Source organism: Asterias amurensis, chromosome 16, assembly GCF_032118995.1.
Source record: "Asterias amurensis chromosome 16, ASM3211899v1".
In the NCBI taxonomy this organism is placed as follows: Eukaryota; Metazoa; Echinodermata; class Asteroidea; order Forcipulatida; family Asteriidae; genus Asterias; species Asterias amurensis.
The window spans coordinates 6,111,658-6,136,925 of NC_092663.1; the positions used below are offsets into that span (position 1 = coordinate 6,111,658).

The 25,268-nt window shown below is 38.5% G+C and overlaps 1 protein-coding gene across 2 annotated transcripts in view; it reads left to right on the top strand.

Moving 5' to 3' along the window:
- The window catches only part of LOC139948722 (cullin-2-like), a 96,819-nt gene that overhangs the window by 26,848 nt on the left and 44,703 nt on the right, over nucleotides 1-25,268 (top strand). For both annotated transcript variants that reach the window (XM_071947003.1, XM_071947002.1), the window contains exons 9-13: nucleotides 1,298-1,460; nucleotides 1,865-1,954; nucleotides 5,108-5,142; nucleotides 6,477-6,584; nucleotides 17,858-17,920. In XM_071947003.1, the coding sequence (XP_071803104.1) occupies nucleotides 1,298-1,460; nucleotides 1,865-1,954; nucleotides 5,108-5,142; nucleotides 6,477-6,584; nucleotides 17,858-17,920 (459 nt within the window). The remainder of the gene's footprint in view (nucleotides 1-1,297; nucleotides 1,461-1,864; nucleotides 1,955-5,107; nucleotides 5,143-6,476; nucleotides 6,585-17,857; nucleotides 17,921-25,268) is intronic.

Genomic DNA, 25,268 nt, shown 5'->3' on the forward strand with positions numbered 1-25,268 from the left:
TTTAACAACAAAAGTAATCTGAGCAAGACAAGCACTTTCATCGTCAACTAAACCAATTAGACTAGTATCATCTGCAAACTTAACAACAAGCGAATTGGGGTTGGTACATGTAGCTTTACAATCATAAGTATACAATGAATATAAAAGTGGTGGCAGAACACAACCTTGCGGAGTACCAGTATTGAGTATTTAACACAAGAGAATGTGAAGTGCAACTACCAATTCTTACAACCTGACAAACGTTCTAATAAAAAGTCTAAAATCCAATTAGAAATTGAAACAGGGAGCTCGAAGTCATTGATAAGTTATTGATAAGTCATTGATAAGTTTGAAAGTTTGGATATTTTTTGTGTGTGATCCCTGGCTACATGGCAGTTAACGGTTGTATGGCTTCTGACTGGCACCCCCGAACAAAGATATTGACAAAATAGGGACACCGCCAATATAGGGCTAGATAGCTCAGTTGGTAGAGCGCCGGCACGTTAATCCGGAGGTCGTTGGTTCGAATCCCACTCTAGTCAATTCTTTGTTCAACCCCAAAAATCATTTAAAATAAAAGTTACAGAAGTAGTGTAAAGTAGTGCAATTTTATGTATTTGCAGCACTACTTAACAGTCTATCCTCAGCACACACAAAATCCGTTTCTTTTATCTGCAAAATATTCATGGGTATTAATGAGTGACCTCGGTATGAATATTTAGTAAGTCAAAAGGGCTTCTGGAATTCAGTATTTTTTGACCTTTTCTGAAAAGTCTCAACAACAAAATTGTACCAGTAAAGTGAAACGAAGAGCATATTTGCTGTTTGTATGAAAAAAATTGGTGCCACTCCAATTTTAAATTTTTAAGAGAAATTTGTACGTAAAAAATGGCTTCAAAAAGAAAGAAAACAAATACTATTTGAGGACTGTTGGCAACATTTATAACAGGACAATCTGCCGTGTTTGTGTGACTTGTTTTCTTTCTTTTTGAAGCCATTTTTCATGTACAAATTTCTCTTTTTTAAATTAGCGTTGCACCGTTTTTGTCATACAAAACAACAGATATGCTCTTCATTTCAATTTACTGGTGCATTATTTCTGTCAATAGTTTTCAGAAAAGGCCGAAAAAGAATGAATCCACAAAGCCCTTTTGTAATTAAATATTCATACCAAGGTCATGTACGAAAACTCATGGATTTTTGTGCAGATAAACATCAGGATTTTACCCCATTAATGCACGGGCTGCTGATAGATTGTTAATAAAATGTTTGAGATTTATAATAAGCAAGGATAACCTTTTTTTCTTCCTTTTTTAAGGTCCTTCAAAGATTGGAAGAGGAAAATTTTAGAAGTCGGAAGTTCTTACATCCTAGTTCGTACAATAAAGTGATGCATGAGTGTCGGACACGGATGGTAGCTGATCACATGTCTTTCCTTCATGGTGAATGTAGGAATATGGTTCGCACAGAGATGCTGTCAGGTAAATACTATGGACTCTAAGGGACATCCGTAGGAGCACTGTAATGCTAACTAACGAGTCTTTCAAATTGTGGCACTCTATAGTTATTTTCTTTTTTTATTTAACAAACATTAGGGGGATGTACATGTAGTGTTTGTACATGTAATTTTATTTAACTTTTCAAGTGGAATACCAATTTATTTTCCATGTACAAATGGTACAGGATAATAAAGTGCATTTAATTTCCATCTAGTCTTTGTATGGTGGAATTAGTTGTGATTTTCAAATCAGAACATATACACATTGCCGAGGATTAAGGACTCAAATAGTAACTTCTTAGGTAAAGATACATCAATTTTAGGTTATGAGTTGTTAAATGTATGTTAGTAAACATTAACATGATTAATGTCGTTCTTTGTTCCAAGATCTTGCAAGGATGTACAAGCTGCTAAAACCAGTACCCAATGGTCTTCACATCATGGTTACAGAATTACAAGAACACATCAAGCAAACGGGTATGTATAGTAGTGGATAATATACAACTAGTCAACAAATAAGATCATCAAATAGTTAAGCTAATAGACAACATTTTTAGTATACATGTATCATAATTGTATTGAGTCCATAGAATTGAATTTGTTGTCAAAGCTTTGTCATGTTTGTCAATAAACTCAGTTCTATAGATTCAATACAATTATAATTGAGGTGATGTTGTCTGTTAACATGTTCAATGCATGTAAGGCGCCTTGTCAAAACCTCCAAGCTGCCATTCCGCGTGCATTCTGTGGGAGTCTGCGGATTTTTATAACAAAAGAACCCGTAGCAACCGGGCAGGTCCACGGCCACGACGGCTCATTTACATGTCAATAAACATGAATATTCCGGCGGCTCCGGTTAGGTCCAGCTTATTCGCTGACCGGCATAACTGCGGAGGAACGCAGGTGGTTAACAATGGCTTTACCTTTACAGCTTAAAAAGCAAAGTGAGGATAGATTTGTAACTAAAAGCCATTTCCTCCAATATGTGATTTTTAAGACTGGGTTATACATGTATGTGTGAGTTCTAGAAACGGTTTTCTTTATTCCCGGCTTCGACTGACAAAAGTTTCAGCCATTAACTCGAAAGCTACATGCAAGCTCCGGTTTATAGTTTTAGTGGTTTACGATGTTATCCCACCCAGTTGCAAAAGTGGGCGTCATCAGAGAATAGCAGTGAAAATTTTAGGGGACAATTTTGAACAGATATCATTTTGCAGCGATCAAGATTAGCATAAAGTTACTAATATAGGCCTACATGAAAAGTTATCATACGGGAAAATGAAACTGGCATGTGTTTACGGGACGCGACGGGACCAGACGAGAGTTCACGTGAAAACAATGTGATTGGAACAAGTTAAATGGGCCTACAGGGCCGGGATGAGAATAAATAAATTTGAGAATTTGTTTTTTAATACGAGAAGATCTGGGAACATATGGTGAGGATATATTTATCATAGGGGAAGATGGCATGTGTATGATGCAATTAGTAGCATAACTGAAAATTGACTTCACCAATATGGACCCTATTCACGAAATTTGACTCGTCACACCACTCACTAATTTTGGCACCATATAATTCTCATGGACCGAACAAAGCTGGTTAAAGTTATTAAGCTAGGACTCAACATTGTGCTTTTTAAAAATACAAGCCAGTTCTGTGCCTCTTGAATGCCTGTTGAATGCCACAAAATATATGTTGAGTTCCAAAGTTGCCGATTTGGTTGACTACAATGTTTATTGTTTAAACATGTAGTACGCGATTATTACATGTGAGCAGGAGGGTCGGCTGGCACACCCAACGTGCATGGTGCAAATTGTCTTGTCGGTGGGGCCTTTCCGCTTCCAGGACGATGGTATTCATGAGTTGAAAATATATTATTCTGGGAGAGCACGGTCGGTCTGCGTCCAAGCCGCTGATATTCATGACCTTAAAATACAACTTGTTTATTCATGAAGCTCATTGTTATACCAACAATAGCGCCTGGCATGGATAGCTCATTCACTTCGCCGCGCTTCAACGCACATAACGGTTCTTCAGCGGACTGTCCGAGGTCCTTAGCAACGACGGTATTTGCTGTCCGATCTGTGGCTTGTCTGTGGAGGAACGCTTGGGAGGTTTTGACAAGGCGCCTAAGTCATGTGAATACACCTGTGTTGGTTTTATTTTAATTGTTGTTTATACACAACTTCTCACTGGTGCCCGTGAACAAAGATATTGACAAGATTGTGAGAGCCCCAATCTTGGGGCGACTCTACCTTGTAGTTGAATTGGTAGAGCACCCACATGTGTGCCAAGATTGCATGTTCAAATTCTATTCTAGTCAATTTGTCTTTGTTTATCCGAAAGTAGATTTATTATTACATAGTTTTGTATGTTTTTTAGAAGTATATTTGCATTCAGTGCTTTCCATTACCTTACCTGGTATGATAAAATAAACTTACCAAGGAATAACATAGTTGACAATTGTATTGATACACACCTGTACATTGAACATTCAAACCTGCGGCTTAAAGGCACTGGGCACTATTGGTTCTTACTAACAAATAGTTATAAGCATACAATTTTGCTTGGTAGCAAGCAACGGAGAGCTTATACAACATTGTGAGAAAGGGCTCCCTCTGAAGTAGTAGTGTATTTTTTTCTGGAAGAGGTAATTTCTCACTCAAATGTTACAAGATTTCAGGCCAGAAGCCCCTGTTAGGCATTTGAAAGCACATAAAACTGTGCAACAACATAGTTTTTTGGCGAACTGCAGAGCAGTGCCAGCCTATGTAATACCACTTTCCGTCCGTCTGTCCGTCAGTCTGTCTGTCCGTCTGGCCGTTCGAAGTTTTTGTAAATGTTGAAGTTTTTGGTTTAAGTTTAAGTTTTTGAGTTGAGTTGTTTTGGTGTGAACAAGCACAAGTGAGATTGTTATATATAATGGCCAGTCATTTTTGGGGTAATTTCAATGATGTAATAATGACTTGAAACATAAATCAAATATTGCTTTTTACGTAAAGATGCATATGAAATGATAACTAAAAAAATGCATCTCTGAAGAGTGCAAAACTTTAATCAAACATTGTTGGTTACATGTATATAATATGAACAGAGAAAACTCGAAGATCACTGGTTCCAGTTGAATGAGCTAAAGTAATGAAAACCTTAAATGGTCATTACTTCATAATTGTCAATGTCCCCCACCCCTTTGACCATCAGTTGATCAAATGATTGGCTTTTCTGTCTGGTGATCAGCAGCTCGTCATGGCAGCTTCGCTGTTCTAGTTTCCATTATTCTCTTGCAACTTTGATAACCAGTTGAGTCAAAATTTTCAAAGGTTTGTTACTTTATGCATATGTTGAGATACACCAAGTGAGAATACCTGTCTTTGACGATTACCAAATGTATGATTAAAATTGTAACACAAACCATGTTATCTGGCTAATGCTTCTAAATTTCAAAAGAAAAGATACTTAGGTACACTTTTTACATGTTTGCACCCACAATTTATTTTGAGGTGACTGTGCCTGTAAATTGTAATTAGGGTTGACAAGCTCAATGCACACAATTTTAAAATCTAGTTGAGTTGATTTTGTCTCTGAATTAACCTTTATTTATTTATTTGTTTATCCTATAACTTCCAAAGGTTTACAGTCAGTTTCAAGTCTACAGGGTGACAATGTAAGTTACAATACAATGTGTACACTACATACTATCATGCCAAATATTTGAACATTTTTCACATGAGAGATACACAGTATGGATTGTACAGTGTACATGTTTGCTATGAACAGTCCTTTAGCAACATTTCTCTGTTGACAGGCTCAAACACTTGGTGACGGAGGGAACCGTCTTCCTCACATGAGAGATACACAGTATGGATTGTACAGTGTACATGTTTGCTATGAACAGTCCTTTAGCAACATTTCTCTGTCTACAGGCTCAAACACTTGGTGACGGAGGGAACCGTCTTCCTCATTGGATCATTCTTATGTTTATTCTACCTGTTCAGGATTCACAATTATTTTTTTAGCATTGCCAAAAAGGTAGTTTTACAAGATACCTTGAGCAGTTTTGCTTAAGAATACCGTACCACAACGTTTCGTAGATTGGGGGGGGGGGGGGGCATAACAGTGCAACCAGGATTTTGTATGAACAAAAAGCAGGTGTGGTTGAGGGGCAACTATTCCGCACACTTAGTTTGTTATCCCAGATGCCTGCTGTATCACCATTTTTGGTGTGGAAGTGTGTCACAAGAAAAGTCGTGGCAATTAAAAGTCATGAAAATAAGATGCATATGAGGATAAACCACACACAATAAGAGCCAAATTATAGCTGGCAAGCTCATTGTTGGACTAAAGCAACATTCATAACTCGCGGCTAATATTAAACAAACTTAGGTTTTTGTTTTCTCTGTTGTTTAACAAAAACCCAAAGACCAGTTGAATTTATTTTGCAAATTTGATTAATTTGAATAATTTACATATTAGTTAACATTGGTTCCAGCTTGTGTGAATATATTTTGTACATACGTTTGTTATCAGTGAAGGGAGGTGTTGAAAACGTATTGTTTCCTATCACTTTATTTTTTGTAATAATAATTATAATTATGAACGGTACTTATATTAGCACTTCACACAAAAGTCCTGAAGCGCTTTACAAAAATTAATGAGTTAAACAGGTAAGTTTTCAGCAAATGAAAAGATTATTTTGTTACCAAATTTATTGATAGAGGCATATAAAATATAGGAACATATTCACTTAAAGGATTTGGCTACTTTTTGTAACACAAACACAATGTCCAGAGATTTAAATTAAACTTACACGGTTTGAAAATAATGATAGTAGAAAGCTTCCCTTAAAATATTACTTGCTGATAGAGGTGCTGTAGTTTTTGAGAAATGAGTAAAACAAGTCTGTTTTCTAATAACAGGCTGTATAAATGTGTTTACTGTGATGAGTGTGTGATTGTTGGTGATCACATGTTATTTGTGTTTTAATATTGATATTGACAGGTCCATGCTCACTTTGTTGATGTTATCTTAGCATTGCATACTAAGTACAGCAGTATGGTGAGTCAAACACTGGGAAAGGATAAGGTCTTCACTATGGCATTAGATAAGGTACTACATTTTATTCTGTTTGTTTTGAGTGTTTTTGTGTATTTTAAACATTATTTGTGCAAATAACATTATTTTAAAATGTCACACCATAGGCGTTGAGGCCTAAAACTGTAATAATGAACCAAGTCAAAGGCGAGATCCTGTACTACACGGCCACTATCTAGCAATGTTTCAAACAGCTGTTTACAACTGACTCGTAGATTACTGTAGCAGAAAAATTTGCTAAGGAGTAAACGTATTTCACAGGTTAGTAAGGAAGTGATCACTTGAAGGTTAGCAAACATTTTTGCTGGCTTACAGTTAGCAGCGCTATGAAATTGAAATCGGACAGTAAGCACAATATCAGCCATTAAGCAGCTCTATGAAATGGGGCCATGGACTGACTCCACTGTTGTGAAGAAGAATCTGAGCTTTAGGTTTTAGATCAAATGACTTTATTAGACTGACTTCATGGAATTAAGAGCTTTGGAGGCCGAGTGCACTCTTACATCTTTCTCTGTATCATCTTCCCTGGACATTAAGCAGCCATTCACCCCCGATTTTGACATGTCAGCCCGCCATCACTACTTGGACTGTGAACTTTTTGTTTTTCTTCTGGACCTCATGGATTCTCCTACACTGTAGGTTTTAGTGTTTATTGTTGGACCCCTCTGTCTTCTTCGTCTTGAGCCCCAGTCCAACTCTCCCTTTTCCTGTATCCACTGTGCCTGCACCACCCTACGTGAGATGAGTCCAACATCATCAGGTAATGAGTGCAAAGTACAATTATGAAATGATTAAAAGTAACCGTGTGACTTTGCAATACCCAGCTAATACAGTTGAGCGAGAGGTTGTCTTCAGCCGACGCCTGGTCCAGCTAAGTTGTTTTTTTGTTGTGTTGTGCCCTTCTTCAGCTGATCTACGAAAGTCTCCTGCCGTTGCTCCTGTTTCTATTGATGGGTTCTAGGGGGCTTACAGCTAGCTCTGAATGGCAGACACAGTGGCCAGCCAACCTCATCGTTCGTTCCCCGATCTTGACAGACACTCTTGGAAGGGCATTGTAGGGCTGGAAGTTGGGCTGGAAGTTGGGCATATGGTTTTCCCAGGGCCAACTATAGCATTCCTCTATTTTTCTTTCTTGGTTAGCTGTCTGAATCAATGTCTTGGCTCCCTACAAAAGTACAGACTCAACTGTAGCAGCGGACAGACGTCTCTTGATGTCATCTTTGAGACCAGCTCTCCACACCCACCTCATGCCATGAAGGGCCTTCCATTCATGCCATTCCAAAGCTCTCCTCACTCTCATCTCACTCTCAGTTGATCCTTTGAGGACGCCAAGGTACATGTACACAATACATGTATTTAGACTCTCCAATGACCTCTAGCGGAGCGTCATCTCCGGTCTTAAAGGTTACTGTCCACTGAGTTGATTTCCACCACCTTTGCAGACCTGCCAACCTGTACGCATTTTGCATACCATGCACGCATTTTCACCCCTGAGTACGGTGGTACGAGATATTCTGCAGAACGTACGCAAAAAGCAAAATCTATATCGCGGTGTTTTAAAACTGCAGCACGAACGGACAATTTTGTTCTCAATTTAATCAACTGTTATTCGTTCGACCCCAAGTGCAAAAACAACAGATCAAAAACACCCCACACACCCCACATCTGAGTGATCATTATGCGCTTCGATAAAAAAGAGGTTGTGCTTAGAATTATTTTTAAATTCTTACTCCCGCTGGAAAACTAATAAACCAATGCGTAACAGAAGGGGTGGGAATGGCGCATACCAGTTCGGTCAACCTGGTATAGTACATGTACAGCCTTATGCATGGATGTACATGTACATGTACGTGCACACAACGCACGTGTTCGGCTCGAATTCGTTCGGCGTCGCCGTGTGTTTATATACTATGCAACATGGACGCCGATCGAAGGCGAAGTGTCAGTGATGGGGGAAAAAGTACTCCTCTACCCAGAAAAAAGAGAATGCATGCTCCAAAGAAGTTTCTTCCTCAACGTGGAAAATAATGCATTTTGCACAGTGCACGTGTGCAGTCGGCAGTGCACACACTTTGACATTTAGACATCTCAAAGAGCGGCAGCAGTTTAGGTCAGGAGGTAGCATTCATGTTATTATTTACGTCACGATTTTTTCCCAACTCCCGAGAATTTGGGGAGAATTATGGGAATTTGATGGCCTGTAATCTTTGTATAAGCCTGATAAGGGAAACAAATGATGAATTGAAGCATGCCTGAATTGAAGTGGAACTTGAAAACTCTACGGTGGGCTTTCGTTTGTCCGTTTACTGGGCAACCAAAGATGGATACCAAGTTATAATATTTGCATTCCGAGTTTAAGTTACTCATAATTTAGGAACATTGTTCAACAGAGCTTGTCAATGAAATTAATATATGTTATGGATCAGAAATGTGTCAAAATGGGCTCACTGCCCGTAGGGAAACCCCTGGCCATTTTTTTTGTGATATTAAAAAAAAAAAAAAGAAAAAAAAACTTTTTGCCCCTTAACTCCTTCAGTTTTAAATCCTTGATCTAGGCATTTGGAACATGGTTCCAGCAGTCAACTGGTTATTTCTTTTTCATTTTTTTTTCAGACTGTTAAGGTCACGAACACAAAAAGTCAGAAAAGGCCACATCAACCACCCCTAAAATAACCACTGATATCATGATACAACTTTTTTTATTATGAAGTAGCCTGTATTTTGTGTGAATATGATATATAATTACATTAAATGAATGGTTCATCTAAAATGAAGTGGTCCATGGTTTTTGCTGACTGACCGTAAGCATTGTGCCATATGTCGTTGTGCACTGGGCGATTATGTTTATGCCGCTGTGATAGTGGTACTCAAAAAAAAATTACAAGGTTGGCAGGTCTGCCTTTGTCTTCTTTGAGTTTAGCTGCAGGCCAACTCGGCTACACATGAGCTCAACAGCTGCAAGCAGTTTTTGTGCCTGATCCAATGTGTCTGAGAGGAGGCTGATGTCATCAGCATAGTCAAGGTCACTGTAATCACTACAGCAGGCACTCTCCTCCGGCGCTTTGCAAGCATGATAAGCCTAGCTCCTCCTCCCTTCCATTGATCGCTCACCTCCAATTATAATCCAATACAAGCTCGAACAAGAAAGGTGCTAGTCTGTGGTGACCACCTTAGCCCACCTCTTTATTTATTTCTTCTTTACCCTGGGGAAACCTCTCAGTGAAACACTGTTTTTCAGAGGTGCCCAGCAACTACATACACATTAAAATAAACAAATTGTTTTAATATAAAAATATGTATCTAAAAATATTAATTAATATTAAATATAGAAAAACAGCCAAACTTAAATAAAGACTATGGATAATTATACCACAACACTCAACAGCACAAAAATTCACGAAACGCTAGGATCAATCCTATCTCGAGTTAGGACGAGTAACTCGTCCTAACTAGTTAGGACGAGTAACCCGTCCTAACTTAGGATGAGTTCAATGCGTCCTACGTATTTTTATACGTAACTGAACCCGTCCTAAGTCCTAAGATTAATCCTAAGTTAGGAAAAGTTTGGTGAAATCGACGGCTGGGTACATAAGCTGATGAAGTCAACTTAACTCTGCTGAATCAGGGTATCAGTTAATTTCCTGCCGATACTAGCAAAAAATTTGTTAAACTCATTAGCAATGGCAGATCCATCAGTTAAAATTTCATGTCCGGACCTAATTTTGTTTATGCTGACCTTTTTAGTGCTAGGCAGAATACTTTTAATGACCTTCCATAATTTACCTGTGTCAGAGCCAGCAGTTCTAATAGAGGATTCATAAAATTCACGTTTCAACCTTTTGGCCAGATTATTGGTCGTGTTTCTAAAATCATGATAGGCGTCCCAATCTGTGGGAGATTTAGTGCTTTGAGCATGAATTTTAGCTTGCTCCAACTTTTTCCTAAAAACAAGGTAATCATCATTGAGCCAGCTAGGAGCCTTGTTAGGAACTTTAATTTGTTTAAAAGGAGCGTGTTTATCACATATATGAATATAAATACCTTCAAAAACAGACCACGCCTGGTCAGGGCTGTTGGACAACTCAACATCATTAAAAGAAGCATTTCTGAGATCATTGATAAAATCAATTTCTTTGAAGGTACGATAAGACCGTGCCCTGATATTACGAGCAGGCCCCTTGGGAATATTTTTACATTTACGTATAGCATATATAAGAGAATGATAACTTACGGTTAATGTAATAACACCATTGATACCGTACATTTCAGGTCGAGAGGTCCAGATATGGTCTATTAGTGTCTCTGAGGTACAAGTTATACGAGTAGGTTTTGAAATAACTTGAGATAGCTGACGCATTGACATTATGCCATGAAGCTTTTTCCATTGCCAGTCATTTGGTTTAAGAGAATCACAGTTAAAATCACCAAGGCAGATAACTTCACCATGTGTTCTGTGGCCAGAACTTTTCCCCAAGATTTCGTCAAAGACTGCTTCAAGTTCCTCAAAAAATTCATTGCATATACTCGGTCTATAAACTATACTGGTGTAAATTGGTCTTGTATTTGGTAGTTTCAGCTTAATCCACAGGGTTTCCAATTTTACCCACTCAATATTTGGGAGATGAACTTGGTTGACTTCCAATCTACTGTGAAAATATATTGCAACATCGCCGTGTCGGTCATCTCTGTCCTTGCGCAGTAGTTCATAGTTTTGGACGTTGATTTCAGAGCTGTCGATCCCATCATGAAGCCAAGTTTCGGAGATTCCAAGGATGTCAGGATTACTCTCCAACACAAGTAGCCGTATCTCATCTAGCTTATTGACACAGGATTGGGCATTTAAATGCAGGAATTTAATGCCTTTTATGTTCTTAATGTTGGACACTGCTGAGCTTATTGGTTTTTTAGTGGAGTTGTGGAGCAAAGGAACATCACTGAGTTGATCTGCTTGAAGTTGTACAGGAAGTGATGGGTTTTCAATTAGTAAACGCTGACTTGTTGGGGGTCGTGGAGTTGATTTAACCTTGGGGATCTTCACAAGGTTTGCAAGATTAGCACCGGATTGTCTCTCGAAGTTATCATTGCGTCCAAGGAAACTTTGTTGCATTATCCCAGATTGATATAGTTCACACCGGGACGGATAACTGGATATGCGAACTGGAATGGAGCTGATCAAATTCTTCCTCCTCCTTCCACCACGCTTTCCTCTGTATCGGCGAAGTATACTATCATTTTGAGCTGTTGTAGTACGTGATATGTAGGTCGTCCTGTAGAACCACGTAGTCCGAGCATAAAGTTTTGAGAATACACCCTTCTTTCCATTGCAGCACTAAAAGGGATTTCTTGCAGACTTTTGTTCATCACGGGTGATTTACATGTAGCTTCAATAACTGTCTGATGTAGAGGCTTAGAACATGTAGGGGTTTCATCAGTGATTGGACCCGGGTTCGATGAAATGTCCATATAAATTGTAATATCATCAGGTGGATCATGGCCAGGTACACAAAGACTGGTGTAACCATGTTTTGACCATTTCATCAATGGTATGCGGGAATGGCTGAATCCCGTAGAGCACAGGTGTGATACTGATGGGCGGATGCCTGGTACAACAAAAATGGCAGGATGGAATGTCATTTTCTGATGAAAGTTCAATGATGCTATGGTTGTAAGATCAACCACAGTAATGTTCGGTAGTTTTGGAGAATGACAAGAGAGCAGCAACGCTAAGCAAAGCATAGCCTTTGGTAGAAAACAGGTGGCGGCCATGTTGTACACACTGTGTGTATATATGTGCAATATAGGCAATTACAAAAGTAACAGTACGCGCACACAATCTTCACTCAAAAACAGGATCTCCGACGTTGAAAACTCACAATAATCACCAAACACACTAATAAAATCACTAGTAACACCTTGCAGTAAAAATGGAGCTTGGATGGCAAGTTGAAGGTAGTTTAAATCACAGATTTTAAATAGATATTGAAGAGCAACTTAAAACATGCAGGCAAGCTGACGAACAGCGCCCTCTTGTTGTTGCTTGCAATGATTGCCATGACTACCTTCACTAGGTCTTATCCTGTATTAATAATAATGGAGACTTTCACATAGTGCTACTCCTGGGGGAAAATATCTCTTAACCAAAGTTAAATCTGAGAAGACATATACACACACAAAACCCAGAAGATGAAACATATTATTGAAAGTGTTGGATTTTGAGTTTGTCATTGAATGCAAGGTAGGAAGTCATTTCTCAGTTCAATGGGGAGTGAGTTCTCAGGGAAGGACCAGACCAACTTTGCAACTATTGAACTGAGCATGATTCCTTGTAGTTGTTATTCTTTGTCAAGGTCCCCCTTTTTCTGATCAGGTCCTACTCTTAAAATGATGTGTTGCACATGAAGGATTCCTGCTTGCACATCTGTTAAGAACCTAGGAGTCTCGCTTGATTGTTCTCTGAATATGTCTCATCTTATTAGCTCTGTATGTAAAACTGTTAATTTCCACATACGTAATCTATGGCGTATTCGCCGGTTTATTACAGTATTTGCGTGTGGCCGTGACCAGCCTTCTGCCGGCCTGATTGCATCGCTGCATTGGTTCCCTGTTAAAGAACGTACAAACTTCAAAATTTTCACTCATGTATACAAAATTCCCCACACCCAATCTCCATCATATCTGGTTGTACTTGTTCATTCCCACAACTCCAATACTGCTGATGAATACAGGCAACGACTCCGCTCATCAGCTGATCAGACCCGGCTTTCCGTTCCTAGAACTAGACGGAAAGCTGGGGATAGCTCATTCTCCATAGCTGCCCCTGGCCTATGGAATGAGCTCCCCGCGGGTCTGAGTGAGGCGATCTCGTTGTCTGTATTCAAAAGCCTCCTCAAGACATTTCTTTTCCCCCACCCATCCTAGTTTGTTTGCTTTCTTTTGTTGTCATTGTCTCATGGAAAGCGCTCTGTTCTCCGTAGCGCACTATATAAATGCTTCATATTATTATATTATTATTAAGGATGATATCATTCAGATTACAAAGCTTGACAACCTGTGCGAAATTATCATTCAGTCCACAGCTCTTGCCTATTTCGAAAGCTTGTTTTACCTTTCTGTATTCAAGAGAGTGAATTGAGAGTCATCGATTAGGACACTTTGAGGGATGTAAGGCTACCCCTGGAATTCACTCCAATGCTTATACCAGGCTTGTGTCAATTGATGAGGTGTTACATCTTCCCTTCATTGATGGTATGTCTCCCAGGTACCTTGTTGATGACTGCTCATGCCACACCATGACGAGCTGCCTTAACCTGAGCAATCTTGCAGAGAGCATCTTCCTCTCTTAATCTCCAGATGTTCTCAAGACTCTCTTTGGCTTTATGCTGTGCTACAGTAGTATACTTTCTTTATCAGCTCAGTGTTCTCCACACAGGTGTTTTGGAAAGGCTGGCCAACCTCCTAAAATTTAGGCCGCCCTCCTAAAGTTATTGGCCGCCCTGTCCAAAAATATTTAAAGGACAAGCAGACTATTTTTAGACTGCATTTAATATAATTTAAATATATTGATATGCATTTAATAAGATCAAACGAGTACCTGACAAGCCAAAATCTACTTCAAAACTACAGCATCAGAAATGCGATCGTAAACAAACGAACACAATGTACACACGGCAACATGGTTCGTATGCCGAGTGTATCAACCATGCACACACACCACGCACACTGTTAACGTTGCCCATAACATGGAAATACCCACTGCATGCATAGTGCATAAAAAGTCCGCACGCTGTGATTGGCGTTGATAGACTTTAACATAAAACGCACGTTCACGAACCATGAATTAATTGCCACACAGTGTGCCATCTACATGTACAGAATGGTACAATGTACAGCCTTGAAGCATATTCAAACATGTATAACTTTCGTCCATAGAGGGCGTGCGCGATGCGGGTCAAAATTGTTTCATGCATTCGATGGTTGAATCTCGATGATAATGAATGCAAACAAAGTTCTTAAAGACAGAACTGCTAAACACTAGTTCATGAAAATGAATTTTTAAGGAAAACAGTTTTATTTAGGGCCAACATTTGGGGATAAGATCGTCCAAAAATGTAGGGTTTTTTGGTGGTTTTTTTTCCGCCTTGAAAATTGCATAAAGGTCGTCCAATCTCCTGCTTCTGAATCCGAAATTCCTACAATGTGTGTGCGACTGCGGCATGCAGATCATCCCTTTGAGGTTATTGGCACAGTGTACAAAGCAAAATGTATAACAAATTGGGGATAATAACATTATCTTTAAGAAAGGTGTTTCTCAAGCAATTGTTGCTTTCACAATTGAGGCCATATAAAAATGGGCGGCATTTTGACTAAGCCATATCGACGGGGGCCATTTTGAATTTTGTCATGCCGCCCTCCTAAAAAAAAAGTCTGTGAAGAACACTGCAGCTGTTTCCATGTGGGGTTTATGATCTGATTTTATTGTCAACCAGGCCTCTTTGACATCAGTGTGATCATGGAAGTGAGCAGATCTTGTTCTTTCCCACACTAGGACACATTATTTAGCTGCCAGACTTAGACTGAATAAATCTATCATACCTCTCTGTTGTGTCCTCCTGCCTTTTTGCTTAGAGCAGTTGAAACCTGCTCTTAACCTTAACCTCATACACCTCTTGTAACTCTCTGTTCACAGAAAAAGCCTTCCAATCGTACCTGATCCTTGTGTGCTTGTTAGCAGCCCTAGACTTGGTTGAGTTTTTGAGCCTTTACTACAAAAACAAACTAAACATCTCAGAGTTGAGAACACATTTCTACCAATTCTTCCTCACACCAGAATGCAGTCGATTTGATATTTGCAGCTACAGGGACTGAGGAACGTCCAGTATTTTCCCTTGGGCTTTTGAAACATGGTGTTACATGTACAACAAGTAGTAGCCACCAGTTGTTTCTCATTCTTGAAATTATGAAGAATGTCACCATTCCTGTTTGATTTGTTATAAAGAGGAAAGGGACGATCATTCTTACCCATTCAAGCATTAAAGTCATCCCAAATCATCAGATAGTTATGGGCTGGAACATAATCATCATTATAGCCGGCTTCCAGAGGTACATGTAGGTCTAGGAGATAGCTTCCCAACTATGAGTCTCTCTAGGCCTCTGTTCCTTGCTACATAGGTCCTGCTGCTGCCACAGATGGTATGTCAGCCTCTTCGCAGAAGTGCTTGATGTTTTCCAGCCAACGTTTTCCTGGGTCGGTTACCTGCATTGTGACCTTCTAAAGAGAATTTTGGGGTATAGGCCACTGCCCATTTTGTTCACATACATGTACTTGACTGAATTAAAAAGCTTAGTAGTATACAACCCCTTACTTTCATTGTTACTGCTGTATGTACATGTAGCTGCATAAAGATTATTCTGGAAGGCAGCCCTCAGTATGCGTTTTGTAACTTTGAATGACATACTTTATTAGAAAAAAACTATCCCAGTGGCTGCTTGTGAAACCTCCCCAGATTGGGAGCACCGTGATTCGATGTTTAAATTGAACATCTTGAACTGTTTTAGGATCTAGCGGGAAACCCGCGCTACGTGCTGTTCCGATTTCACAAAGCACTAAGATTGATCTTAACTTTGTGTAAATCTTAATTACTAAGCAAAGAGTGACGTCACCAAACCAAATAACCCTGTCCCTGTTTGTACATTTCATTTATTTTTTTCCTGTTCGTTTTTTTTTTTCTGTCCCCTATCATTTATTAGTCCCTTTTCTTTTTCCATTCTCGTATTGTTTCCCCAGCCCCATAATTTTTTCCATCCTAATCAATATTTTATCGCCCTGTTTTTCCCCGTTTTTTATTATCTGTCAGTCAAATAAATTTTGTTCCTGTCCCGTTCATTATCCCCCGTTTGCGCACTTGTATGTGTTTTTGCAATGTTTTTTGTTTTGTGCCAATTACTGTACTGCGGGTCCCGCTAGACAGGTAAACTGGGCAGATAGCACACCTGAATACCTGCTACGCATAACAATGTGCACTGATGATGATCTGATCATACATGTAGCAAGGGGTGATGCGTTACACAATGACCACATGACAACAGTAAAGTTGCGATGACATCATCAGATCACATCAAGAAATCAGTGTTAGTGTTAGTTTTACTGTCAACTGTCACTTTAAAAAAAATAACAATATTCAGGAAACGCCCATAGCAACAGTGAAAATGGTGCACAAAACCCCACAAATATTGGTGTGTTTTGCTCATAAATCTGTCAATTCTAAACAGATTTTGTTCAAAAATAGACGAGTGTTAAGACGAAGTACTCTTTCTTCCGTGTGAAATCGGGCGATGTTTGATGCGGTGTCCAGGGAGGAGATCCAATAACATAAGCCTACACACACACACACACACACGCACACGCACACGGACACTATTCAACTATCTAACACACAAATGGCTTACATTATTCTAACTGTATTTAAACACCACATGTATCAATCCCTCCTCCCTGCTGCTGGAAGTATAGGATTTGTTTTGTGTTTCGCAATTTCTCTTTGACATGCTGGTTAATGCCAGTGGGCTCAACTCCTCCTTACATGCACTAGATTAATAGCCGTCTGCAATGGATTTTAAAACAAAGTTTTCTGAGCCCTACCTGTAAGTTACCTGCCTAGTGAGTACGCTCACTATGTATACTTTTTACAGAAGCAATACCTGTACAAACGTAACCCATTCACTGGGACTTCAATGACCCTCAATTGACATCTAGACACAAAGCTACCTGATATCCAAACAATAAGGAATTAGGTTCCATTTTCAAAATGTCCAACTAACACTGTGTGTTCTTATCATGAAATACATTGTAACGGTACTTCTGTTTTTATTTGAAATAATATTGTCAGCCTTTTAAAACAGACTTCATCATAATGTTGTTTTGTAGAAAGTTAGTTAACTGCCTTTTTTATGTTGTTTCTTTTTCAAGATGCATTTTTTCACTTGCACTTGCATGTACATGTAAGAGTATTAAACATTATTAGACTACGATTTAGTTGATCAGGGTGGCCTTTAACCATTGCACTGTGGACCCCTGTTCAAATCTAACCACATACTGGAGCCTTGCGTGTGGATTGGGTTTTCAGTCCCTACCTGGTTGCACTGGTTTCCCCCTTTGGGGTTTTCCTCCCACATCTAAAACTTAATATTTATTCTTGTTTTCTATTCACCCAATTGGTCTAATAAGATTTGAATGATGTAAATGAGATATCATGTCAATAGTAAGTTTGTGCCTTGTTTCTTTTCGCTAGGCGTGTGCTTCAATAGTCAATGATAGACCCAACCCAAGACTTCCATGTAGATCACCGGAACTGGTATGTTACCACTTTTAACTTAATTAAAGTCAATGAGTTTTGTAGAGTCAAGCACTTTGTGTATTTCTAAATTTAACCTGCAGAATTGAGCTTAACTCAAGGAAAATTGTGATCCAGATATGTAAGTACAGAAAGGTTAAAGTAGTGAGGAGCTGGTTTTAAAATGTTCTTAAAAATAATACCACACCCTTCAAAAATCATATTTTGACCTACTTTAATTTCTAATTTTTTTTAAAAATGGATCAATTATTGCGAGTCACACTACATCACGATTAATAATAATAATAATAATAATAATGATAATGATAATGATAATGATAATGATAATGATAATGATAATGATAATGATAATGATAATGATAATGATAATGATAATGATAATGATAATGATAATGATAATGATAATGATAATGATAATGATAATGATAATGATAATGATAATGATAATGATAATGATAATGATAATGATAATGATAATGATAATGATAATGATAATGATAATGATAATGATAATGATAATGATAATGATAATGATAATGATAATGATAATGATAATGATAATGATAATGATAATGATAATGATAATGATAATGATAATGATAATGATAATGATAATGATAATGATAATGATAATGATAATGATAATGATAATGATAATGATAATGATAATGATAATGATAATGATAATGATAATGATAATGATAATGATAATGATAATGATAATGATAATGATAATGATAATGATAATGATAATGATAATGATAATGATAATGATAATGATAATGATAATGATAATGATAATGATAATGATAATGATAATGATAATGATAATGATAATGATAATGATAATGATAATGATAATGATAATGATAATGATAATGATAATGATAATGATAATGATAATGATAATGATAATGATAATGATAATGATAATGATAATGATAATGATAATGATAATGATAATGATAATGATAATGATAATGATAATGATAATGATAATGATAATGATAATGATAATGATAATGATAATGATAATGATAATGATAATGATAATGATAATGATAATGATAATGATAATGATAATGATAATGATAATGATAATGATAATGATAATGATAATGATAATGATAATGATAATGATAATGATAATGATAATGATAATGATAATGATAATGATAATGATAATGATAATGATAATGATAATGATAATGATAATGATAATGATAATGATAATGATAATGATAATGATAATGATAATGATAATGATAATGATAATGATAATGATAATGATAATGATAATGATAATGATAATGATAATGATAATGATAATGATAATGATAATGATAATGATAATGATAATGATAATGATAATGATAATGATAATGACCATATTTATAACGCGCCTTTTGCCAAAGGATACAAAGCGCCAGGTATCATTACTGCAAGGAGTGGGGCGAATTTTGAGATATAAGACCTAATCCTTAAGCACCATGTAATGGTGCTATGGCGCAATATGCTGCCAATCCAGCCAGTGCACTGGGTTCTTTACATGCGTTTACACAACACATGGGACCAACGGCTTTACGTCCCATCCGGACGCCGAAGCAATGGTTATGTGTCTTGCTTAAGGACACAAGTGCCCCCCCCCCCCCCCCCCCCCCCGGGATTCGAACCCACACTCTGCTGATCAGAAACACCAGAGTTTGAATTCGGTGCTCTTAACGGCTCGGCCACGACACTCCCACAAAAGGAACTGGTTTTGTAGCTGGTTTTTGGAGCTGGTTTTTACCAGCTCCACTGGAGCTGGTAAAAACTAACGATTGAATGTACATCGTTAGTTTTTATGAAATTTCCACTTGATTGTGCTGTACAATTTACTCAAAAAACATTTCCACATGTTATGACATATTTATGTTCATTTTTATTTTAACAGTCCATAGCTTTAAATAAAAATAAAAATAAAGGGCACTATGCAGGAGCCTCTGTGCCCAATGTGAAACCTAAAACAATGAAACAAACAAACAAAAACACAAACAAACATTAATAAACAACAGCTTTTAAAGATTTTTTAAAGAAGCAAATTGCTTTATATATTTCATTGTTCAAAGTAAAATAAAGTGTCCCTAAAACACACATTTATAAAGAAAGAGAATAAAGCATATATATTAAATAGTAATTAAAATATGATTTTAATAAGCATGTAGGCACCCATTGGTTGGAACTGAAATGGGCCCAGCTCTCTTCAAAGGGCTTAGGCCATTCCAACAAGCCCAAGACTAGGGATCCGTGCAGCTACCAATACATGTACATGTCATTTTGAACAAAGCCTCTCCCATATCCCCCAAAGTTCTCCAGACAAGGGAAGGTAAAAGATGTTGGTTGCTGGCCAGCTTAATTACTGCCCCTGTTCAGTTGGAGGCTGGGCTGATGGATTACTCTGTTGTGTCTTTGATTTCACAAGAAATGGCTATATTGTTTACGGGGGAAGCTTTGACCAACTGAAGTTTGTGTCTTGGTTCCACATGGCACAGGCCAAGACCCCTTTGGTCCTGGGACCTTCCCGAAGTTCATTTTTTTCAGTCGCTTCATTATGCCACGCTTCAATTCAAACAGGTCTTGAAACTCGCCACTAAAAATGTCAGTGCCGAAAATTGAAATGGTCTTGAGGTGAGCTCCTTCCGATTGGAGAATCACTATGTAAAGCATTTGCCTGACTAAACAGACAGGGCCAACATGGAGATCCTGGTAAAAAGACAATCATCCATGAAGACTTGTGAAAATCTAAATCAGTTCCACAAGCACTCATAACTTAATATTCTTACAGCATTAGTAAAAGCAACTCACTTTACATGTATAAGGCAAAACCGAGAGGCATTGTCAACCTTCAAATGTTACTTCTCAAGTTTAGGCATAAAAGGAGATTCTAAGGGGATTTTTACAGCTTTTGTTTTGGCTTTTGAGCACACTGTGCCCTACTTTGCACACTACATGCACTTGTATTCAGATGATTTATGTGACATTTGTCCTCATTATAGACTTTGCAAGTCTAAATTAGTCTTGCATGTGTTCATACTCTTCGGAGCACGTTCGTCCCAACCATTCTTTTTTTTTTTTTCAAATACTTTAGTTTAACATAGTTTATGGCTATACAACTTATATCATATTGTTGATAAGGTCAAATGTAGCCATCAAATGTGTGAAAGTAAAAACAAGTTTACATACATCAATAAAGAAAATCTGAGTAAAGACTTGAGTGCTGGTTGCAGTACTTGTAAATAGTTAATCATTTTGCCCAACTGATGTTCATTTTATTATCAAACCTTTGTAATGGTTGCACAAATTCTGGGGTGGTTCCCAAATGGGGTTTTGAAAAAATATGCATACTCACATAATAGGGTTTAAGGCGAAACGCAGTAAACTGATTTAACACCGGGAAATATACATAGTCATGTTACAGTCGGGGCTAAGCAAGTGTGATTGTCAGGGTGCATTCAGACGTGTTTCCATTGTTCTTTTCAACCAACCAAAGCAAGGGATTTCGGGGGAAGGGTGCTTGTCTTTCTGGGAACCGTCATTGAATATTCTGCCACCAAGGAGTTAAGATAGATTGTATAGTTTTGCAAAATTTCTTAAGTGTCCAGTCTTGAGGCAGAAATCGAAGGCGGGGTACGGGACGTGGCGGACAAGGAGTCCGCAGAAACTTAGTGACAGTGTCCAATGCAAAAAGAGGCCGGGGTATGAGCACCAGCAGTGAGGGACGGACCAGAGCCCGGGCTAACGCCAGGGCAGCACTTAGCTTTGCAAACACCGTCACAGTCACAGCAGACGTCCACACACGAACCCGCAGTCAGGGCGGCACCTATAATCAGATATCACAGGAGGATCCTGGAAGGAAATCCAAGTGATATCTGATGATGGGGGCGAAGATGGGGCGGCTACAGAGAGTGGTGAAGCCGGTTGCTTACTAGCCGGGCCAATCGGCCCATCGGGTGAGTCGCTACATTTAGCATTCAGACCTAATGCTGGGGCAAATACAGCCCCAACAGTAACGCTAGTAGGTAACACGAGTACTGTGAACACGGAAAGGTTTCAAACATCAAGTGTGTATAAAGGGTCAATAATTGCGACATCCCACAGATTAATAGTCACGATATTTCAGGGCCTTTGTATGTTACTCAGGGTATAATGGGCCAACATTCTCAAAGCACGAGTACAGGTACACAAGGACAAGAAAGGGCGGACAATCATAATTTTTCTGGCAGCTTGCCATTTAGTATGAAAGTTAGTCAGAGCTTGTGTCAGTCAGGCCAGTCAGGAATAAGTAACCCTAGTAGTTTAGTGTACAACTTGGCAAACTCTATATAGTCAATAATCAGGGTATTCCATACATAACAGGGATGGGGCATGTAGTAGGTTAGGAGGGCATCATCTTCAATAGGACTGGGTGGTGCCCAACTTTCAAATGCAGGGTGCAGGGAGAAGTAGCATGTTGGGATCCATTGATTGCACAGCAGGCTACCGATGGTGAATAACATGCAGCATATGAACTTCCATCAACTCCCTTTAATCCATTGATATCGGTTTGTAGCGAATTGGGCGAGGGTCTACCGCTAACCTTAAAATCTAAGATTATTCATAGCGAGTATGTGGATTACGCTGTGATCTTAGAGAAGAAGCAAGCCTAGTAGTACAAGTAGTGGTCAAGACATACAAGAATTTTCGCTGGCCGTAAACGAGGGGGGTTCTATCATATGGAAAGATAATAAACACAAGCGTCCAATTACTTCTATACATACATGGACCTCTGCACTTTTGACATACATGTATGCAGCAGTGTATTTGCGAGGTCGTCCCCATAGAACACAAGAGTTATTGAAATATTGTCAGATTGTACGCACAGCAGCAGCTCGTCACATAGGGTGGGGATGGCGCACGTATGATTGTCAATTTAAAATGAGGCAGCAATTAACACCAGTTAGATCATGGGCATCAATTGATGGTGAGTTATGGGCATTGTACGTCACAGCCCCATGGGTTAATCAAGCTCTAGAACAAAGTGTACATATAGAAGGGCAATAGCAAGTTTCATATAGCCTTTTGGAATGATTGATCATTAGGCACTAAATGGCCAGCTTCCATAAATCAAGTGGTATAGCTCATTGCACATTATTCAATTTAAAGACCTTTGCATCTTCTTCCATTGGCACATATGTATCAGCTATTTCATACGTTCATAAATTGAACAATTGGGAGGATCCCACGGGTAGTTTCATTGTTTCTAAGATGAGAGAGGGTTGTAGACGCTTGGACCCTCGGCAATATTCAGGATGTCCCATTACATTTCCCGTGCTGAGCAGTCTGGTTAGTAATTTACAGCCAGTCTGCAAAACAGCATATGAAGCTCTGCTTTTAAAAGCAGCATTCTTGGTTGCCCTTTTCAAATTTATGAAGGTGATCGAGTTTACAACGCATGCTGGCAAATTCCCGGGCATTTCGTATTGGTGATATTTCCTTTAATCAGGAAGGGAATTTGCAAGTAGTTCTAAGATATTCAAAAACGGATCAAGTGGGTAAAGCATCAATCATTTCTATTGACAGGAATGCCAATACTGAACTGTGTGTACATTTTGGGGGACCCTTTGTTAGCCACACAAGTTAATCACATCTTAAAGCAGGGATTAAGGCCATCGGGTTTCCCCCACACCCTTTGTTCAGCTCATAGTTGCATGATATGTGTGGGGTTCGGAAGGAACAAATCAAAAGTATGGGGAGATGGAAGTCTGGAGCACTAGAATCCTACATTACGCCAGACTTAATGTTTTCAATTGTCTAAAAGGGGTTAGCTAGTAGTAAGGTTATAGATAAGCAGTGTAGAGCAACCACTTCTTTAATTAGCATATTGCTCTTTAAGATAAATCATCATTTACAAGATTGGTGAAGGTTGAGTTGGTTGTTAACAAATTGTGTACAACATTTTCAACTACATACAAGACTTTGACAAGATAAAATGTTAGTCAAAACAGATTACCCAGTCTTTTTTTCTTTGATTTATTAAAAACAGATGTTTATCAATCTGAAGCAAGAACCTGGGTACCGGGGGACAGTATCATTCGCCACAGCAGCGGCACAGTGGTGGTACAGTGACATGGAAAGACGTGTCTGGGGCACGCCTAGACGACTGGGACTAGGCGCAGGAGATACCTGGCAAAAGGCGAGGTCCCAACGACAATAGTGTTACATCTAGGGACTAAAGATATCTTGAAGGAAATTTTGGGACAGATTAGACATAGGGTAAAAGAGAGCCTAAAGGTAATTAGGAATATCCTACCCAACACACGGTTAATTTGGTCAGACATTTTGTTAAGGGCGAAGTATCAAGGTAAAGCTAAAGGAGGGGCGGGCAAACGGTGCACTTGGGATTTAAATATGTATGCAATGAAGATACTTCCGGAAATGCAAAACGCACATGTTATAAAACACCCCCATCTCATTAATTCTTCCGAGGAAGATGCGTACTGGCAAGACATGATTCATTTGGTTCAATCAAAATTTATCGGACGGGTTGAGGTTCTTCACTACACACCTGGACAAAAACAAAAAGGGGGGGGGGGTGTTTGGGCAAATTTTTATAGCAAAATTTGCTTTGGAGGTAAGTTTAGGTTTTTCCTATAAACAAGCTAATATATAGGCATGGAAGCCTGTGAGGAAAGTGGTAAATTAATTTATGTGAATTGATATGGATAAATATGGTGGTAATACAATGATGTGATTGTATATAAAGAAGTAAATTAAATTGGTACCTTCTTGGCAACTCGCTGGAAGTGGGAACCTCATTGACCCGGAGTTTTCTCCAGTCAATGAGTGCATTTATAATTATAATAATTGTAAATGGTCTGGTACCTTCTTTGGCAAATCGCTGATGAGTGGGAACCTTTGTGGATTGGAAATTTACTGTTCGCAAAGTGAGGAATTGGGAACCTTTGCGAATTGGCCGCAAAGTGTATTTATAATTGTAATTGGTATACTTCTTTATGAGTGGATATCACTGGATGGAATTAAATAAAGGGAAATCCCTTATATTATTATGAATTGGCGTTTTACCACGGAATTCAGAGTACGGAATAAATTAACTCTTGGCAGAGTTCACTACAACAACAAATCCTTGTGTCTGTGTATATTTATCAGGTGTGTTCGTCACATGAAATCAAATGATCAGATTATGCATTAGCTAAACTAATTTTCATTTAGTCCAATTAATGGGTTTGGGTACTTTTTGAAGGACACAAAACTCAAATGTCCATAGATTTACATATTGATAAAAGCTTCCCTTAAAATGTTACTTGCGAGA